This window comes from Apteryx mantelli, chromosome 5, assembly GCF_036417845.1.
Source record: "Apteryx mantelli isolate bAptMan1 chromosome 5, bAptMan1.hap1, whole genome shotgun sequence".
NCBI lineage: Eukaryota > Metazoa > Chordata > Aves > Apterygiformes > Apterygidae > Apteryx > Apteryx mantelli.
In genome coordinates, this window is record NC_089982.1 from 33,120,989 (window position 1) to 33,139,354 (window position 18,366).

Genomic DNA, 18,366 nt, shown 5'->3' on the forward strand with positions numbered 1-18,366 from the left:
CCTGAAAGGAGGAACGCCAAATGTACTGGTCCACCCTCTGAAATCCCCTGTGGGAGTTGGGCCACCAGACCTGCTGCGTAGCTTTTTATTCTGCATAAAAAGTACTTCAATTTCCCTACATTTAAAAAGGTGTCAGAATGTGGCCGAGCAAGTCTGTCAGCTCCCTTTCAGCCCTCCAATCAACTTCTGCACACAATTTATAGGAATAGGAATTCTTTCTGCTGTCCGCAAAGAAACCATTCAACCCACATTTACTGAAATAATGGTTAATTATAATACAATGGAAGTACATACCAGTACTAAATGAAATACTTAGGCTGAACCTATTTTCAGCTATGGCAAAGCAAGCTCCTCAGCAAAGAGCCCCTCCCTAAAAGCATTCTGTATTTAGCCCAACTAAATTCACACCTCTCTTCTGAGCTTCCTTCAGCTAAAGCTGAGGAAAGGAACAAGTCTTCAAGCAGAGTTTTGTAAACACTTAAGCTGGCACAAATTATCACAAACTGTATTTCATAAGGCATCACAAATGATTTAAAGGTGAGATAACACATTGACTTTTAGCCCAGGAAGAAGACAGGCTGCCCTGTGTTGATCCGTTTGCCGCTGCCTGGTTACCCACCGGGGTCAGCTCTGAAACGAGAGCGTTTGCGTCACGGTGATCAGGGCAGCGCATGACCAAGCAAGATACAACTAACAGACTAACGCAAGTTGCAAGAGCCTCCCTGGCAGTATTAGGGGAGGGCACAACTGTTACCACACAGCCCACAGCCGCTACACCTGGTTACGGGCCAAGGCCTCTGGGGACTCGGGGCAAGAAAAAGCTGAAGCCAGGCTAGGCCACCCAAACACTGTGCAAGTCAGCCCAAGAAAGCGCTTTTACTGCCTGCTCCCCTGTAGCCTGGAGTCAAGTGCACCTCAAAGCGAAAGGCACTTGCGAAGAGGCGGCAGCTAAACCGCGGGCAGCTGCGGTGTCGGGCTGGTCCCTCCGGCTCCGAGCACAGCGGACGGCCCCGTCCGCGATAGCCTCGGGGCCGGAGAGGGGTGCTCGCCCCGCCACGGCGGAAGCGGGCGAGGGCGGCGGCCGGAGCCCCAGCCGCCCGCCCCGGCCCGGAGAGGAGCGAGCAGAGCCCGGCGCCGGCGGCGCGGCCGCTCCACGCCGGGCGGCGGCGCCGGGGCCGGGGCCGCGCCCGGTCTCTGCCGCCCCCTGCCGCCCGGGGGCCGAGCGCGGGCGCCCGCCGCGGGCCGTTACGGCTCTCTCAGAAGCGCGCGGCACGGCCGCTAACGGCGGCCCTAACGGCAACTGCAACGGGCGCCGCGCGCCGCCGGGGATGGGGGGGGGGGGGGAGAAGCCCTCCTTCGCGGCCTCCAACCGATACCCCCCCCCCCCCGCAACCACTTCCAGGTCACGCAGAGCGCGCGGCAGCTTCCGGCGGGCAGCGGCTGGGGCGGCGTGGCCGCCGCGGGGCTCCGCCACGGCAGGTGCCCGCTCCCCACGCGGCGGGGACGGGACGGGACGGGACGGGACGGGACCGGCCGGAGCCCCGCGGCCCGCCCCCCCTCGCGGGCGCGCGCTGCCGCCGGGGGAGGGGCGCGCGGGGGGCGCTGACCGTTAACGGCCGCGGGGCGGGGGGGGACCCCGGGGCGGGGGGGGACCCCGTCCCCCAAAGGGCAGAGGGGAAAACGAGGATGGCGTCGGGCCGCGAGCAGCGGCGGTGGGGAGCAGCTGCCGGTCGCGCGGGTGGCTGCGGCCACGGTACAGAAGCCCCGGTGGTAACTGGTCGCCTTCCTCACGCAGAAGATGTTTGTGTCCTTGTGGGGGTTCCTGTACAGCAACTACTTTCGCTTTTGGCTGAAATGGATCCTGAGGCTGCTCACTAGGAAGTGCGAGTTGCAGCGAATCTTTGACGGGTCAAAGGAAGGCGCGCGGAGGACACTGAGCGTAGGTAATAACAGATCCGGGAAACGGGAATTGCGGTCCATCAGGTATCTGCTGGTTCATCTCTATTGACTCGATGCCTGCCTGCAAGACAGCAGCTGGAACGTGCATGGCAAAACGTGATCTTGCTTCTAACTGTGCTTCTATCGCTGCTGATAGACCTGTTAGCAAGATGGGTGAAAAGAAAGTGGGAAGTTTAAAGGGCTTGTGTGCTTACTGACGTTTTTTTAGAGCTGACTGGTCTAGATCTTTGAAACATTTTGGAAAACAATAGGAGGAAACCAGTACCTGTCCTGTGTGCTCTATGTATTCTATGGATGGCGTTTTCTCCTTTCCCTTATTCCCTGCTATTTTATGAGGATTTAAAATCAGAAGTGCTTTTATTTGGACAGGAGATTCAAAGGGTTTAATATCCTTGCTTACTTGCTAAGAGAACTCCAATTAGCTTTAAAAAGTGAATCAGAAATTTTGAGCCTTCCTGTCACTTTGTTTTTTAACCTTTCTGTTTTTATAAAAGTCACATAGAGAACACATGAACACTGTTTTGGGTGGAGGGAGAAGTGATTAAATGCACTAGGCCATTGAATGCAGAATTCTGATAGAAAATAGTCAGTGTACTACTTACACTTGTTGCCATTGTAACAATAACTTGAGAAAAGTGACTTTATGTTCCCTAATCGCTTAAACATGTTAGTGATAAAAGTGTTTTCGTGTTTAAGAATGGAAAAGTACCTGGAGACATTTTTATCTTGACATCTTTTCAGACTTGTATCTGATTTCTTTTTTTTTTGTACACTTAACCAATAAATGTTTTTAAAAGTTTGAATTTAAGTGTTGCAGTCAAGGATTATTGAAAAATCTGCATCATTTAAAAGGCTTTCAATTGCCTGATACCTGTTGATTTTAAAATCAAGTAATCCTTGATTAATTGCATGTATAAAACAAACGTGAAATTTTATAATACTTGTATACCACAAAAACACTTAGTCAAATATTTCAAAAATCAATTTGATTTTATTCTGATATCTGACACTTACTTTTCTTTGTATTGCAGAACACTCACTAGACTCATCAAAGAATAAGGTAAGAGATATTAGAGATCATTATGTTATAAACCCACCTTTCTTACCTGCTCTTTAGCAGCGTTGTCAGACAAGTCATTGTGCTGAGTTTCTGTTCCTGGAGACAGTCTACTTTATCTCTCAGTCACAAAATCTCTCTCTCTCTCTTTTTTTTTTTTTTAAGAAAACAGAAATGGTATTAAGACAAATTATACGGATAAATGCAGCATGCAGTAGTGTCTTGTGTCACTGAAAAAAGTGCCATGCAGGATTGCAGGCAGCCATCTACTTAATTGACAAGCTCATTCTGATTAGTCTGTATCAGTTAAACATGGTAGTTAACATCTTAAACCCTAGAATTGGTGTATCTTGGACAAAACTTCTCCTTTTGAGATGATGACTGAGCGTTCTGCCTTTCCTAGCTAATCACTGCAACATGTTGTTGACAGAGAATTAGTGACTTCCACAAGCATCTTTGTAATAGTAGAGTACAGTATGGATGCATCTTTTAACATCTCTTAATTAGATTATTAATATATTGAATATATCTATATATATATATTTTAATCACTTCTTGCATTACTGAAATGGAGCTGCTTTGGAGTTAGCGTGAATTAGATTAAGAATGTATTGTGACCTTAAAAAGTTCAGAAGAGGAAGTGAAATAATTGCCAAGTGATTTTAGATGGGCAGTGTATAATTATCTTTATTTGCATTTGCCCTTTATTCTAGAAGACTGTAGCACAGTAATATCTTATATTAAGTTCTTTTGTTTCACCGTAACATTGGTACCTCAACTTCATTACTTTACTATCTCCTAATTTTGAAGCATCATGTACTTATTGAATTGAAGGTATATCACTTTTGCTCCTTGATAGCTGCATTTGTTTCAATTACATTAAGAACAAGTTTATATTCAGCACATGAAAGCAAGCAAGAACCTAAACCTAAGTGATTTAACTAGCATATTATTTATTCTTCAAGGGACTTCTGTGTAAAAACTGTAGTTTGCAGTCTGACAGTTACAAATCATGCATTTGTCTAACTATTGCAAGTCTTTCTACATGCTATTCAAACACATTTAGCATAAACATTTATGATAAACATCAATTCTCTTTTTATAGCTTTTGAAAGAATACATATGTGGCAAGTATAGAGAGGCTGAGAAATAACAAGAATAAAGACAATAGATTTCTGCATTTTAATGAGGTCTTTGACTATGTTAACTTCTTAGGTTTTAAGAAATGCTGTACATGTCAACAAAGCTGAAGTGGAGAAGTGTGTTAGAAACGTAATGAAAGAAAAGAAAATTGAACAGAAGAATACAGGGTATGTTTGAAGCTATAAATATTTCTGACTTAAAGTTTGATTTTGAGACTTAAAAAATGTTTGGGGTTATGGTAGTAAAGCTGGGATTCTCTCTCTTCCAGTTGTATCAGATTCCCATGTCTTGATATGCAAGACTGAAATTTTGCTCTAGAATTTGTGACTGGAATAGGATGAGATACTTATGTATTTATTTCATCTGTATAAACTGGTATAGCGTTTTGAGAAAAGTATTTGTATGAAGAGTTTTTTAGATTTATGTGAACTGAGCTTGTGGAAGCACAAATGTCATGAATACTTGGGAGCAGATGAAGGTAAAGTGCTCTGGATGATAAGGGGAGTTTTGGTGTATGGTCATGGATTTTTAAATAAGGGATTTTTTTCTTCCATATGTTTAAGTGAATAGTGCCTGATTGTGCAGCACTGAAATCTGCTAGAAGTGTTTTAAGTAGAAATAGAACCATACAGCAGTATACTTAACCAGTATGCTGTCATTTGAAAGATAAAGTGGTCTGGTCAACCTCACTTCCTAATTCTGGTGCTTACATTGCATTAACATTAGAAAGGTCCTATACATGCAATTTAAGCAAGACTTTATGGCTAATTTATAACTTTTATGGTGTTTTGTTATTATTTCAGGTTTAAGACAAATCTGCATATATGCTTGCTGCAGATATCAGGATATAAGAAACTTTATTTGAATGTGGAAAGCTTGAGAAAGGTCCCTTATGATTCAGATAACGAAGAACATGAGGAACAGTTAATTGAGGTGAAAATAACTTGCTATCTTTTAAATTCAAAAGATATGACTGAATATCTTCATTTAAATTTGTAAGTATAGGTTTGGTAGTGTACAGATGGGTTTCCCCACCCCCAAAGTCCAGCAGCTAGAATGAACTTAATTTATCTATTTATTGCTAGTATTTTTAACAGAAAGCTGGCCTATTTTTGAAGATCTTTTCTGCTGTGAACTGCCAAGCCATTATAGCAGTGCCTCATTAACACATCAAAATAAACTAGTAAACTAGAATTACTTACACTGAGGTTATTTCATGTGAAATCAAACATAACACGTAAGTAGTAGAATTGTTTGTGTAATGGGTCACTGTAGGATCATAACTATGAAGATATTTAACCTTATGCACGTGTCTAACTTTGTAAACCAGTAATTACTAAAAAAAGACACCAATCTTTTGTTGTTACTGCATCCCACTCAACGTCAGAGAGCATAACTTAATACTGGAAGATAAAAAAACTATTTGTAACTTTTTAAGTAATGGTGAATAACAGCAAACAAGTAGCGTAGTACTGCTTAAGGCTTTTTAAAAATAGCTTCTATTGTGCAAACATATTAGCATGTCATCTTAACATTTCAAAATTGTCTCACTTGCTATGTGAGTCCCAATATTGTGATGTGTTAAGTAAACATTCATTGTGAATTTATTTCCATTTACAGCTGGCCTATGAAAACATGATACGTAAATTAACTTCTGAAGTGAAACAAGTTTTTGCTACTTTAGTGTTTATTGCCTTTGCCTCTGAAGGGAAATTATCACATTTAATGTTAAATTTAATAATTTTCATAATTGTTTGAATAAGCTATTACAGTATGACTCTAGATTGCCCCTAACAGAAAAGAATAGCATGCAGTTTGTATCCCAGTCCATGGTGGATGGTTTGTAATGTGCAGCAATGTGTTCTGAATTGTGTGACTTGAAAAACTTTAGCAGCTGTATGTAACGTGGAATCATGTTTGTGCAGCTTTGGAATTTGCTGATGCCTCATGAGAATCTGAAGGCCAGAATCACCAAGCAGTGGTGTGACATTGGCTTCCAAGGTGACGATCCCAAAACAGACTTCAGAGGAATGGGCATGCTGGGATTAGTGAATCTGGTGTAAGTGAAAATAAGTATTACACTTCTGCTGTAACTCATTTTCAGTATCTATGAATTCTCACTAGTTAATGCTATTTCTAATAAAGACTGAATAGAAACAAATAAAAATGGTGGCTTCTGTCCCTCAATGAAAAAGAGTGTTCCAGATAGGTCAGTTTCTAACAGCTGCTCTTCTGTAAATTTGTAGTTGGCTAAAGGCCAGCAAGTGAGGGAAGGAACAGAAAGTTGCTCAAGACACCTTATTTTTTTTTGCTGTCATATGATAGACTTGGTATGTTATATCTTAAAAGGAACATATTAAAAGCTTTTAAAATTTCTAAATTACTATTATGAAAAGTAAATGTGTTTGCATAACTTCACTAAGCTAAGTTAATTTGTGGACTTAGGCAAACTTCGTATTTGCCGTTCTTATCACAATGATTGTTTTATTGTACATTAGTTCATGCTCAGTATCATTCAATTTGCTACATTTCTTTTGTTTTTCATTTTGTGCTATTTTTCAGTACAGAGTAGTATTCAATTCTAGTCTAAAGCTACACATTTTGTTGTTGAACACATTAACATTTTGTATATGGACTAAAAGAATTAACATTTTGTATATGGACTAAAAGAATTAATGAAAGGTCTTGATTTACATTGACAGGTATTTTAGTAAACATTACACAAATGAAGCTCGTCAGGTCCTTTCTCATTCAAATCACCCAAAGCTGGGGTAAGTCATTATGCCACTTTTTCTGACTTGTTCTGTGTGAGAGCTCACATGAAGACTATCAAGTAAGCGTGCTGAAATTTAAGAGGAGAACATCTGTGGTTTTCCATTTAAAGCTGAAAAAAGGGCCAAAGGAGAAAGACTTGAAAAACCAAACACAGATCAGCTTCAGATTTGAAAGGACATGCAAGATTTTTTCTGAATAGACTTGTTGAAACAACAACAAAAAAATATTGCAAACCATTGGCTTTGGTTAACACAGTGGACACCTTTAACCTCAGTTAGCTTTATTTTTAATAAGTTTAGATTAGATTTAGAAAAGAATACTTATTTGTTACCTGCTTACTCATCCCATGTTGGAATGGTGTAAGTTATCTCTTAAGGCCCCTTTATTTGCTAGGTTTCTATTCCATAATAGGTATATACAAGCAGATGTTTTGTTGTTGTTTCAAAGCTTTACTTAATCTCTGAAAACAGTCTGCCTATTTAAACATTTCTGCTCATTGTACAGGAAAATATGTTTTAAGACAAGTCAGATACTGAAGAGAGCTAGTAAACCTGTATATATCCTCTGATCCATCCAGTGCCCAGTTAATTCTGTCACCTACGAAGAATGGGAAACTTTCATGACTTGAATTATAAAGGCTATTATCTCATGCAATTAGATGATGAATAGGAAACCTGTGACATTTACATCATCAATTAAACAAAAATATCATTGACATTGTAAATTCATCTTTTTTAAAAGAACACTTGTTTTAACAGTCTTTTACACATTTATATTGTGGGGTTTTCTATACTACACAACAGATAAAAACAGATTTTTTCAGTTTGAAGAACGTAAGGTTGAGATGACCAGTCTGTTGATATTGTAACAACTCTTTTTGGCTACTGATTTTTAATATTACAACAGATTTAATCATTTCAAATGAGCAAATTCAGGTCAAAGTCAATTTGTCTTCCCATTTCAATATTGCCTAATGGACTCATTTGCCATCCTATTGTATAGGAAACTAGAGGTTTTAAAATAACTTTCACATAGTTTTAGACCCACTAGGGAACTGAAGAAGTGGTCTGTAGGCCAGGGTTGGCTTGTCAAGAAGCAGCACAGGAAAAATGGACTGAAACAGTTATCCTAATGCAGACTGGCTCTGGAAAGTTTTTAAGTCCTTCAGTCCATAAGGTAAAAGGTAAAACATGAAATATGATTGGTGTTGCAGATATTCTTATGCAATAGTGGGAATCAATCTGACAGAAATGGCATACAGCTTACTTAAGAATGGTGCTCTGAAGTCTCATCTGTACAACATGGTCTCTGGATTGCCACAAATGGAACATTTCCATCAGTTCTACTGTAAGTAACTGTAGCTTCTTCAGCACTGGTTACTGGGGTAGGCCTACAATGTAGAGTTTTATTTTTTAGCGTGCACTTCCACTCTGTTTCTCATTAGCCACAGCAAGCTATTATCTTCTGATATTTAACCAGTTATGTTACAGAATTGTACATTAAAGTATTGCACTGCATCTAATGTGCCTAGCGATTTATTTTTGAGCACACTTCACTCATTTTTCTTCCAAATCAACCACTGGAATGTGACACTATCTTCATGGGATAAGTTTGGGAGGCTTTCTATATATTACAGGCTTTAATCTGAAAATTCAGTGTTTGCACATTTTTCCTATTCATTATTACTGTATCCACAAGGTTGCTGTTGACTAGGATGAGACACTCCCTATCCTAAGAGATTGAATGGAGTCTAAAGGATCATTTGAGGTCTAGCTGGCTCAAAGCAGAAAACTGTGGGACTTATTTGTGCAGATTTGCATTTTGTTTTCTTTACAGGTTATCTGGTTTCTGAGTTTGACAAGTTCTGGTTTGAAGAAGAACCAGAAAGCATTATGCACTTCAACCAGTACAGAGAGAAATTCCATGAAAAAATTAAGGGACTTCTACTGGATTATGATGTCATACTAACCTTAAAAGATACAAAGAAACCTTAACCTCCTCTATCAGATTCTGCATCAAAAATGGAATTATGCATTTGGATGGAAGTTTTGCATGTTTCGCCAAAAACTGTTTAACAATGGAACTTTTTTTTACATCTAAAAAAGAATATCAAAACTTCAATTAAGAAAGCTTGGACAATCAACCTCTGTTTACAGCTCTTTATATGCTATTCTCCAAAGGACTGACTTTTTTCGTTTGTTTTTAAGCATAACCCGCAAGTCTAAAGATCCTCTGGATCACTTGTTCTCGCAGTTTCTTTTTATACTTCTTGGTGCAGGAACATGAAGCAGGTATTTTATACTGTGTCATGTTTTCCATTAATAGGTTTGACTGTTAATTGTCTTTTAAAACTTTTTTAGTTGAAAGTACTCTGGTTTTACATTTTTTGCATCCTTCTCTTGTTTTCTGTGTGAAGTTGATAGTCCATAAGTCAACGTCAAATTTCTCTGTGATGATGAGGTCCATGAAGGGAATCTATTAGTCACTTATGATTTTGGAGAAGAGGATTAATCCATCAACATAATAATGTACTTATTACAAATTGTTTCTGGCTAGAGAAGTTTTCCATCCAGGGATTTGTACCAACAAATTCCTGTGCATGGAAAGAACTTAACTTACAGACAAACAAAAAGGACGACAAATCAACAGTGTAAGGATCAGATCCTCAGAGTAAAACTGGCCCTTTAAAAATATTCCTAATATCAAAATTTTCAGTTCTTTCTAGTCAGACTTCAGCTGCTCGACTTTGTATCTGTTTATCTGTCTTCTTTTAGCAGCTATTGCGGTATTCTCAGTGGGAAGTGAAAGAGTTAGTTTAGCCCCTTTTGTAGAGTTTGCTTAATACAAAACTTTACTGCAGCTGCAGTCCCTGTTTTGTGAAAATAAATTCAAATCTGAGTACAGCCTCTGACAAAGATGTATTTTCCACAGAAGGGATGCAACCATGACATGTTCCTTAATCTTAGCGTCCTCAGACAATCTAGTCAATAGGAATTTGTATCTATATTGTGACTAATTCTTGCTTAAAGCAGCTTTAAACCGATTTGGTATGACCATCACTTCATTTTCTAAAACTTACTATTATTTAAATAAGTGCCTTCTGCTTTATTCAATCAGTGTTTTAATTTGATTCTGCATCCAGATCATAGCCTTAGAAGCTTATTTGGGACAGACTCTTTCATGATATACCTAAAGAGCACACGGCCGCACAAAATTTGTATGCTAACACAAACTTTCATGCTTTTTTTTTTTTTAATCATCTCAGGTAAATTAATTAACTTCTGTTTAATCACTAAATCATGAAGAGATTCCTTAAGAACACAGATTTTTGACACAAGAGGAAAAAGACAACCCCTTTTGGTGGTGAGTGATACTAAACTACGTATATATGAGGGATGTTACACTACAAAAATATTATGTGTATTATATGTAATATTATATCTCCTTGGAGATACTCAAAACCTGATTGGACAAGGTCCTAAGCAACCTGCTCTAGCTGACCCTGCTTTGAGCAAGGGCATTGGACTAGATGATCTCCAGAGGTCCCTTCTGTTCTGTGATTCTGTATTGTATAAAACAGTGACTTCTTGCACTACATCCACCCAATTGCTCTTGGTCCCTTAAATACTAGCAGTTGCTTATTTCTGGGATAGCTCCTGATCAGGGTAAACAGTATATAGGAAAGAGGTAATGCAGATCTTCTGTTTTCTTTTTAAGATAGGTAAAGTATAGGTGAGAGTTAACAAATTCTTGAGTTTCACTTGCCACAGGATTGAGAAGGGTTCATCTTATCTATGTTGGGCTGATGCTGTTTACTCAAAAAAAAAAAAAAAAAAAAGGAGGGAGGGGAAGGAGTAATAAAGAAAGATGCTTGTAGGGAAGGTATTTATACATATCTTTTCAATACATACACCAAAAGTAATTTGATGTAGAAAACATTTTTAATATGGTAAATTTTTCCTACTATATAAGTGTGTACATGTATTAGGGAACTGGATAGACAACCAAGTTCAGTTAGGAATACTCATATCATATGGCTCTGATCAGTATTAAATTTAGTCATAGTGATTGCAGTTACTACAGAGACAATAATCAAAGTATAGAAACAAGATCATAAAGGTATAAATAAAAGAATATTAACAAAGAGGAATTTATGTAATGGATCTCACCATAATGTAGATGGTAAAGAGAAGTAGAAAGTGTTATATTAGAGGAGTAAGATCTCAAACCTAATAATTTGTTTTTGAAGATGCATATGATAATAAAAACAACTGGGCATTTTAAGTGTTTCAGGTGCCTCCTAAGATGACTAAGTTTAAGAAGTTGGGTTTTAATTTTTTTTTTTTAAGCTTACAATGGCAATGCCATGGCTGGTAAGCCACACAGCTAAACCAACTAGATAAGCTGGATAGAAAATACTCCATGAGAAGCCTAGTTCTTTTGCTGCTCCCAGGTACTTGGAATCCTGTAATTTTCACTAGTGAAAAAGCTGAGATCCTATGGTGCATTCTTGCAGTCTCATCTTACTATAGAGCTCTGTCTCTCTATGAGCCCTTGGGAACCTGGAAATTCCTAAAACCAAACCAACAAAGGAAGTGGAAAAGTTGTCTCTTTCCCACTTGCTGAGAGTTGGTTCTTTACTATTTCCTAGCTCCAGCTTCCTTCACATTTGTCTTCCTTCATTAATTCTTTTTTGCTATGTAGCTTTCCTTTGCAAGCAACATGAGACAGACATTTTTTAAATTTTCAACATGACCCTGAGGTATTAACAGCAGCAGGAAGGGAGACCCCATTCTTTATTTTTGCCTACTGCTTGCTAGCAAGTAGCAAAATTGCTTGAGCCATCTCTGTAAAAACTCTCCCTTGCTAGAGTCTGCAACCTTCATTTGGCAATCTGCATGCTAACCTTCTTAGCCTCAGAACTTTCACATGGCTCCTTGTTCACTAGGAGATTGCCACTTAACTACTTCTGAAGCTTTTTGATCTTCAGTTTTCATGTGATACAGCCTAAGACATTTTAGTGTAGAATTGAGCCCCATGTGAGATGGATCTTTATTATTATTATTTTTTTTTAATCAAAACATGAGATGGGAATATACTGTGACAATACCCAAATTAGGGAAGAAATCTCAACCATCATTAAATGAGTGGCATATGGTTAAATAAATGCATTAGTTTGGGTGTAATAATTGTTTAAAATGAATATTTTATGTTAGGCTCCAATACATTTTCACAGTAAACAATCAGAATTTGCATGTAGTTTTATGCGATCCAGTACCCCAGTCCTGTCTAAGAGTCACTATATTTAGAGTAGTAGTGCGTTTCCCCTTTTGCACCACTGGTAGGTTTGTTGTATTGTAGTGGTAACTAGAATATATGGGGAAAAAAAGTAAAATTGTGTCTAGGGAAAAGAAGGTGAATGTCTTACCAGTCAGTGGGATTTTATACTAACTCTAATGCTTACATTATGGAGTGAACCTAAGGTAACCCTACAATAATGGAAGATTTAAAATGGTATTAGGTCGCCTTTCTGCAAATTGATATAATCAGCTTGTTTAACATCAGAATTTGTTGCTCATAGTTTATTCTAAGTAGTCTTAAAGGGTAAAGCCTTGGCAAATTCTCATACTGTTATTAATCAAGTGTCATGTCTTAAAGTATGTACTGTTTTATTAGAACTTGCAAGAATTGTTAGTTTTCTAACTTGCTGCCTCTTTAAAACATTCACTATTGTGAAAGCTTATACATAATAGTAATATTTTAGAAAACAATCTAAAAATAAACATGAAGCTGAAGACAACAAGGTGGTTCTGTAAAATTTTTTTTTGTTAAACAGTTGCTACTGGAAGTAACTACCCTGTTTGTTTAGCATATATTTGAAACATGCTGCTACTCCATAAACAAATTAATCTAAAGATAAAAAGTTTGCCATAAAAATAAAATCTAGTCTTTCAACAAGTTGAAACACATTGTTTTGCAAGTAACCAACTTAATTGGAAAGCATGACTTGAAGACAGTGCTACTTAGGAAACTGAGAACATGTTTTTAGAACAAACTGGCTGTGCTTCTGTGGTCTGGTACAGCACTGTGGAGAATGGGGCATTTTGTCTTAAAGCACAATAGGAGAAGGGGCCAATTTAAGCATCTCAGATGAATGGTTATAGATTTGCACTCTGAAAAAGCAAGCATTCATTCTTCGGATTTTTCCATCCTACTTTAAATAACAAACACTTTACCAAAAAAAATCAGTTAGACTTGTTTTATGAATTACTGCGATGAAAGTTTGTATTTAGTTAGATGGGAGTTCAGCAGTCAGTATTCTTGAAAAAACTGCTAGTGAATGCATGATAAAAATGTGACTTATTGTTTTTTCTATCATACCTGTTTGTGTTGCTGTAGTGCAATGGTAGTCAATCTTGGGAGAGATGTTTCTTGTGCCAGTCTATAGTATTGTCTTTCACTAGGGGGAAACAAACAAACAAGTAAAGACAGCTTGTGGGCAGTTTCTTCTTATCACACTGTGCTGAGACAGCTGCATACTAATAGAGATTTCTGTTTACCACAGTATAAAAGCAATAATGTAAACTGTGATGTCTGTGTACTGGAAGGAGATGTTTACAATGGTAGCAAATAAAGAACGAGTTATTCCAAAATATTGTTAACGCAACATTAGTGCGTTACGTTTTTTTTTTCCTCCAGTTGGCTGTGTTCTTTGTTCATACACGTGCACTGTGATACAAGAGGAGGTTTTATCCTATCTTTATTTTTTTTCTAGTTCTGAGAATCTGTTTTAGAGTTCTTCTAAGGTTCTTTTACCGATAGGTACTGGGCTTGCATTTGTGTCTTTCCTAATAACTGTACAGCACAAATACTAAATTGTTAGAAATGGTAGGCAGCAGAACACCTCTGTACAGAAGCTGAGCTGGATGGGAAAAAAGAGGCGGGGGGGTGGGGAGGGAAACACAGCCAGAACAAATGCTATCTGGTTCCCACACAGCTTCTCATTTTTAAATCAGCATCTAAGACATGTACCTTAAATCAAACACTGAAAGAAATGAGTAATAGATTCAACTCTGACTGCAATATCTGTGCAAAATATGTTTGTATTTAACGCTCAAGGCTAGTCTGGTACCACAGAGAAACATACTTTCATGCAAGTCCACCTGAAGTGTTATTTCTGTTGTAATGGAAAGCTGTAAAATGGGAAAGTTGGCATTTCCTCCACATCCGATTAAAGCTTGTGTATTACAACCTTTAACCCTCCTTCCCCCCAATAAACTTCACAAAACCTATTTTTCCTTACCAGTGTTACAGCTACAGTGTTGTGTAGTCTCATTACAACTAGAGCTGTAAGGAAAGGTCTTCTGCTTTGCAAGCTGAGGGGCTTCTCCATATCTCTTACCACTTCATTGTGTTCCAGACTCAAGAAAAGCGATGCTTCCATCTTTACTTTTCAACTTCTTTTGGTCCCTACCAGAGGAAGATGATCTTATTTCATTGATCTATATTATATACAAAAAGCTTGTTGGGCTGGAAGGAGGCAGAGAGTTGTTTTGCTGAATTTCTGCAGCAAGAGAGCTGAACTGGTCTCAGTAATGGACCAGAAATTTGTTCACAGAATATAAGACAATCTTACACAGGAAGGCATGTACTGCCATACTCTGCTGCAAGCGGTAGAGCATTATCACTGCTTAAAGTGTGTCTTATTTCAGTTGCTCTTGAAATCCTTAAAATAAGAAGCCCCGTTTTAAGATTTTATCTCCCAGCCTCTTACCAGATATCTCCAGAATTGTTCCTGGGTTGTGTTTCTGATACTTGTGCTCCAAAACCGGTCAAAGAGACAAAAAGGATTTTGTTTAAAGTACTAGGAAAAGCTTTCTCAGAGTTAGAGTGCAAGGGTTTTTGTTCTGGAGAGCAGAACTCCAGAAACTGACTGGAGAGTTGGAGGAGAACTCTGGAGAAGTTTTCTGGAGAAAGAAATCCTGATTTATTTTTTTAAACAAGAAGCTATTTTACCTGTGTATCTTCTACCATGCCTTCCTCTTCATACAAACTGTGTTAAATAATTGATTCAGCTCCATTTGTATTTCTCAGGTGATCTTTGTTTCTACTTTTGCATTTTGGAAACCAACTGCTCCTATTAATGCACTGAAGTGCCACTACATGAAAATTACGAGATCTCACCTGTAGGAATTTATATCCCTTCAGAAGCATAAAACAGACCCTCCGCTACTGAGCCCCCATTCCCCTCCCCCCCCAACCAACAAAACCCCCAGATATCAATTTGCTCAGTTATGCAAATACCAGTTATTTTAGAAAGTGGGAACAGGAATTAGGTATTCAGGGTATCTAAATTAGGATATTGAGTACCCCAGAAAAGAGAGAAGTACTAGAGGTAAATTTTCTTCTAATGTGACATGCTTTGGTAAGTTATCTGCCACCATTTATTGAGAGCATTTTGCATTGCAGTTAAGAATAACTTCCTGTACTTCGTTCCCTATATTCCCAGCACTGAAACATTCTTATTCAAATGCTGCTGCTGACTGATGTCCAGCACATGTATAATACATTTTATTATTAGCCATATTGCAGTTTCATATCCTCCGCCACAGTTCTATTTGTTTAGAATATATATTTTCACTACTGAATAAAGCAACATTTTAAACAAGCATTAAAAGTTACAAGTCCTGCTTGAAGTACTCATATAACATTTGACTCCAAACTATCTTACTGGGAGGAAATAACAGTAACATTTGTGCTTCCTACCACAGGAGAAGGCTCAGTAATAGATGTAACTGCTTCAGTTTCATCCTTGAAGTTACACTTCGGCTCACGTCTAAAGCAGTGAGCTCTGGTCACGGACCAGCTTCTCCCACAGAGTCACCTGTTGACACCTAGGTCCGAAGGAAGGCCCAGCAAGGGGCCAAGAAAAGATTCTCTAGATAAGCAGCAGGCCAGGATACAGGCACGCTACACCGTGGACCTACCCCTTGATAGAGACTGAGCTGACCTAACAGCCCCTACACTGTTCCTCAGTATTTTCTCAGTTTTTCAGATATTTTAGTCTAAGCCCAACTATTACATTTTCTGACAAAAATGGATACAACAGCATCAAGTATTTGTTTACAGTTAATACTCCATTTCTGATAAAATGCATCTTCTGTCTACAGCATACCTCATTATTACCAAATTATCAGGAATAGAAAAGACAAGAGAAGCTTATGGTTACGGCACTGACAGGGATACCAGAAGTTTGGAGAATAAAAGCAGTGGAGTTGATCAACGTGAATAAAACCCAAGTGGGTGGAGACTTGGCAAGTTCTGCTTCCTACCTGTAATACATAGATACAACTACAGTATCTTTCCTTATCTATGGCTTTTTTTATTTATGCAGGTTGTAGACTTACAGCGCTTATGCACCAGCTTCATTTTGTTGCTCTAAGTGTCCTGATGGAATTCAGGCTCTTCCCAAAAGTTTTTTGTGCCTGTACTGCACCTTGTGCTGAGAGACCCAGTTATCACAGGTTCAAAATGCTGCTGCAAGACTAATGGTTAATAATGAAGAACCCGTGATATGAGGGATCTTGGAGAGTACCCAGCTTAAGAACCAGAAACAACTCTTTCCACACCTGGCTGCGCAGCTTACCAAGCAAAAGCACCATCTCTTTGCTTTACCAGCTACATTATGGCTATTTCCTTTCTCTTCCATACCCCTGTTCTCACTAGCCTCTGCCATCTTCATTTATGAAAGAGTTGCAAATTAAAAAGCTGTTTGGCTAGCAAAGGCTTAGCAAGTCTGAAGAACTAGAAGATACCAAACTAGGGCTTAATAGCAGGGAACAGTAGCATAGAAATGTATTTTACCTCTGAAATAGCACCTGCTAAGGTATACATTTGAAAAAGGCTTTCATTAACATGTGACATCTACTATAATGGAAACCCCAGTGCCACAGTATCAGATCCCAGAAGGTGCTTCTCTCTTTAGAATGGTTTTAATGTCAAATATTAAGTAGGTTTAATACAGAATAACACATAGTGAGCTGTCTGCTTGCCAAAAACTTTGTGTAACGCAAACCTTTACAAGCCCCAACAAACACAATTCTCAGCTCTAACTCCTAGAATTCAGGAGCTGTACAATGCTATGATGAAGGGAATATGCACCATTGAGCTTTTATATACTATCGGTATCTGAGTAAGTTGAAAAATATGGACGGGAAAGAAACTGATAGAATGATTTTTTGTGGCTATTTTTTATAGAGTACTCCATAAAACTATCTCCCCACTCCCCCTTCACCCTGTTGCCTGTCCCTTTGCTGAGTGCTGCTGGGGGGCAGGCAGCCCCTGCTGCTGCCAGGCTCCCCCCAAGCCAGACAAACAGTGTGCCTCAGTGTCAGGCCACAGGTTTCAGCTCTGAAGAGGAAGGAAAAGCTCCTCCTGCTTTCTGGCTGTGAAACTAACCACCCTAAGCACACTCTACCTTTCACAGATTGAAAAGCATCTCTATGTCAAAGCATATAAGGTAAGAGGTACAGTGCTTCTAAAGCCCTCCTGACTCTTGCTTGCACAGCATGCCTACAAGTACAGGTAAGGCTTTTCTTAAATACTCACTCACTCTTCCTTGAAGGTCTTCATATCACTGCATGCTGGGCAGCTGAACTCCTTCCACAGCCTTCCTCTTGCCAACTCCCATTCACCACTAAAGGAGAGGCTATGGCAGATCTTGCCATCAAATAAGCAATTGCCAGGTGGCCACCTGGTGGGTTTCAGGCCCTCATCAGGTGAGTAGCTTAACCAAAGTATCCTGAAAAAATCAGCTCACCTGACTGCTTCCTGTAGCAAAGCCACTCTTAAAGATGACCTGGCTTACAAGTTTTCTTGACGTGACTGTTAGCTAAGAAGGTAAGGAAGGCTACAAGAGCAAAACAAACAAACAAAAATCACCTTGCAAAATGGCAACTGTTATGACCAGAGATCTACTTGTGGATACCTTTTGTTACAATAGTTGTAACAGCAGAATAATTCTCATGATATGAGTGGCACCTCCAGCCTTGTTGGTATAGCAAAGCTGGCAAGCCCTTTTAAGATAAAGAAATGTTTTTGATCTGTGATCTGTGCATCTCTAGGGGTGCTGGGAAGAAAATTCACTTCACCATGACAGACACCTAAAACAGAAATTTTAAGGGCCTGCAAAATGAAAAAGGTCAACAGTCTGCTTAGAGAAGTTAACACTTAGTGTTGAAGACTACTGTGATAACTTATTTAGTTGCCAGGCATTACAATAAAGCGCTCTGCTCTGGCCTTGGCATCCTAAGTTAAAACACTCAAAATTATATTCTTCAAAATGGTGATTACAGCTTCAAATGAAGGTCACAATTTGATACACATTTAAACCAATCTGCAGGTTCATATGCAGAAAGACTGTACTGCTTTTT

General features: G+C 39.0%; 1 protein-coding gene across 4 annotated transcripts; it reads left to right on the top strand.

Annotated features, from left to right (window-relative positions):
* Window positions 1–1,429: 1,429 nt before the first annotated feature.
* ELMOD2 (ELMO domain containing 2) lies at window positions 1,430–13,601 on the top strand. 4 transcript variants are annotated; one of them, XR_010884370.1, is made up of 10 exons: window positions 1,430–1,479; window positions 1,796–1,943; window positions 2,991–3,019; window positions 4,232–4,326; window positions 4,963–5,092; window positions 6,085–6,218; window positions 6,862–6,930; window positions 8,148–8,281; window positions 8,771–9,225; window positions 10,200–10,210. XR_010884370.1 is itself a non-coding variant. In XM_067297751.1 (9 exons), exons 2-9 carry the CDS (start codon window positions 1,799–1,801, stop codon window positions 8,926–8,928), a joined length of 894 nt encoding a protein of 297 aa, XP_067153852.1. In that variant the 5' UTR covers window positions 1,430–1,479; window positions 1,796–1,798; the 3' UTR covers window positions 8,929–13,601. The 4 variants fall into 4 exon arrangements, 3 of the variants coding, with proteins under 3 accessions (XP_067153852.1, XP_067153853.1, XP_013807315.1); XM_067297751.1 differs by having other exon boundaries at window positions 8,771–13,601; XM_067297752.1 differs by lacking the exon at window positions 10,200–10,210 and having other exon boundaries at window positions 8,148–8,832.
* The last annotated feature ends 4,765 nt before the right edge of the window (window positions 13,602–18,366 follow it).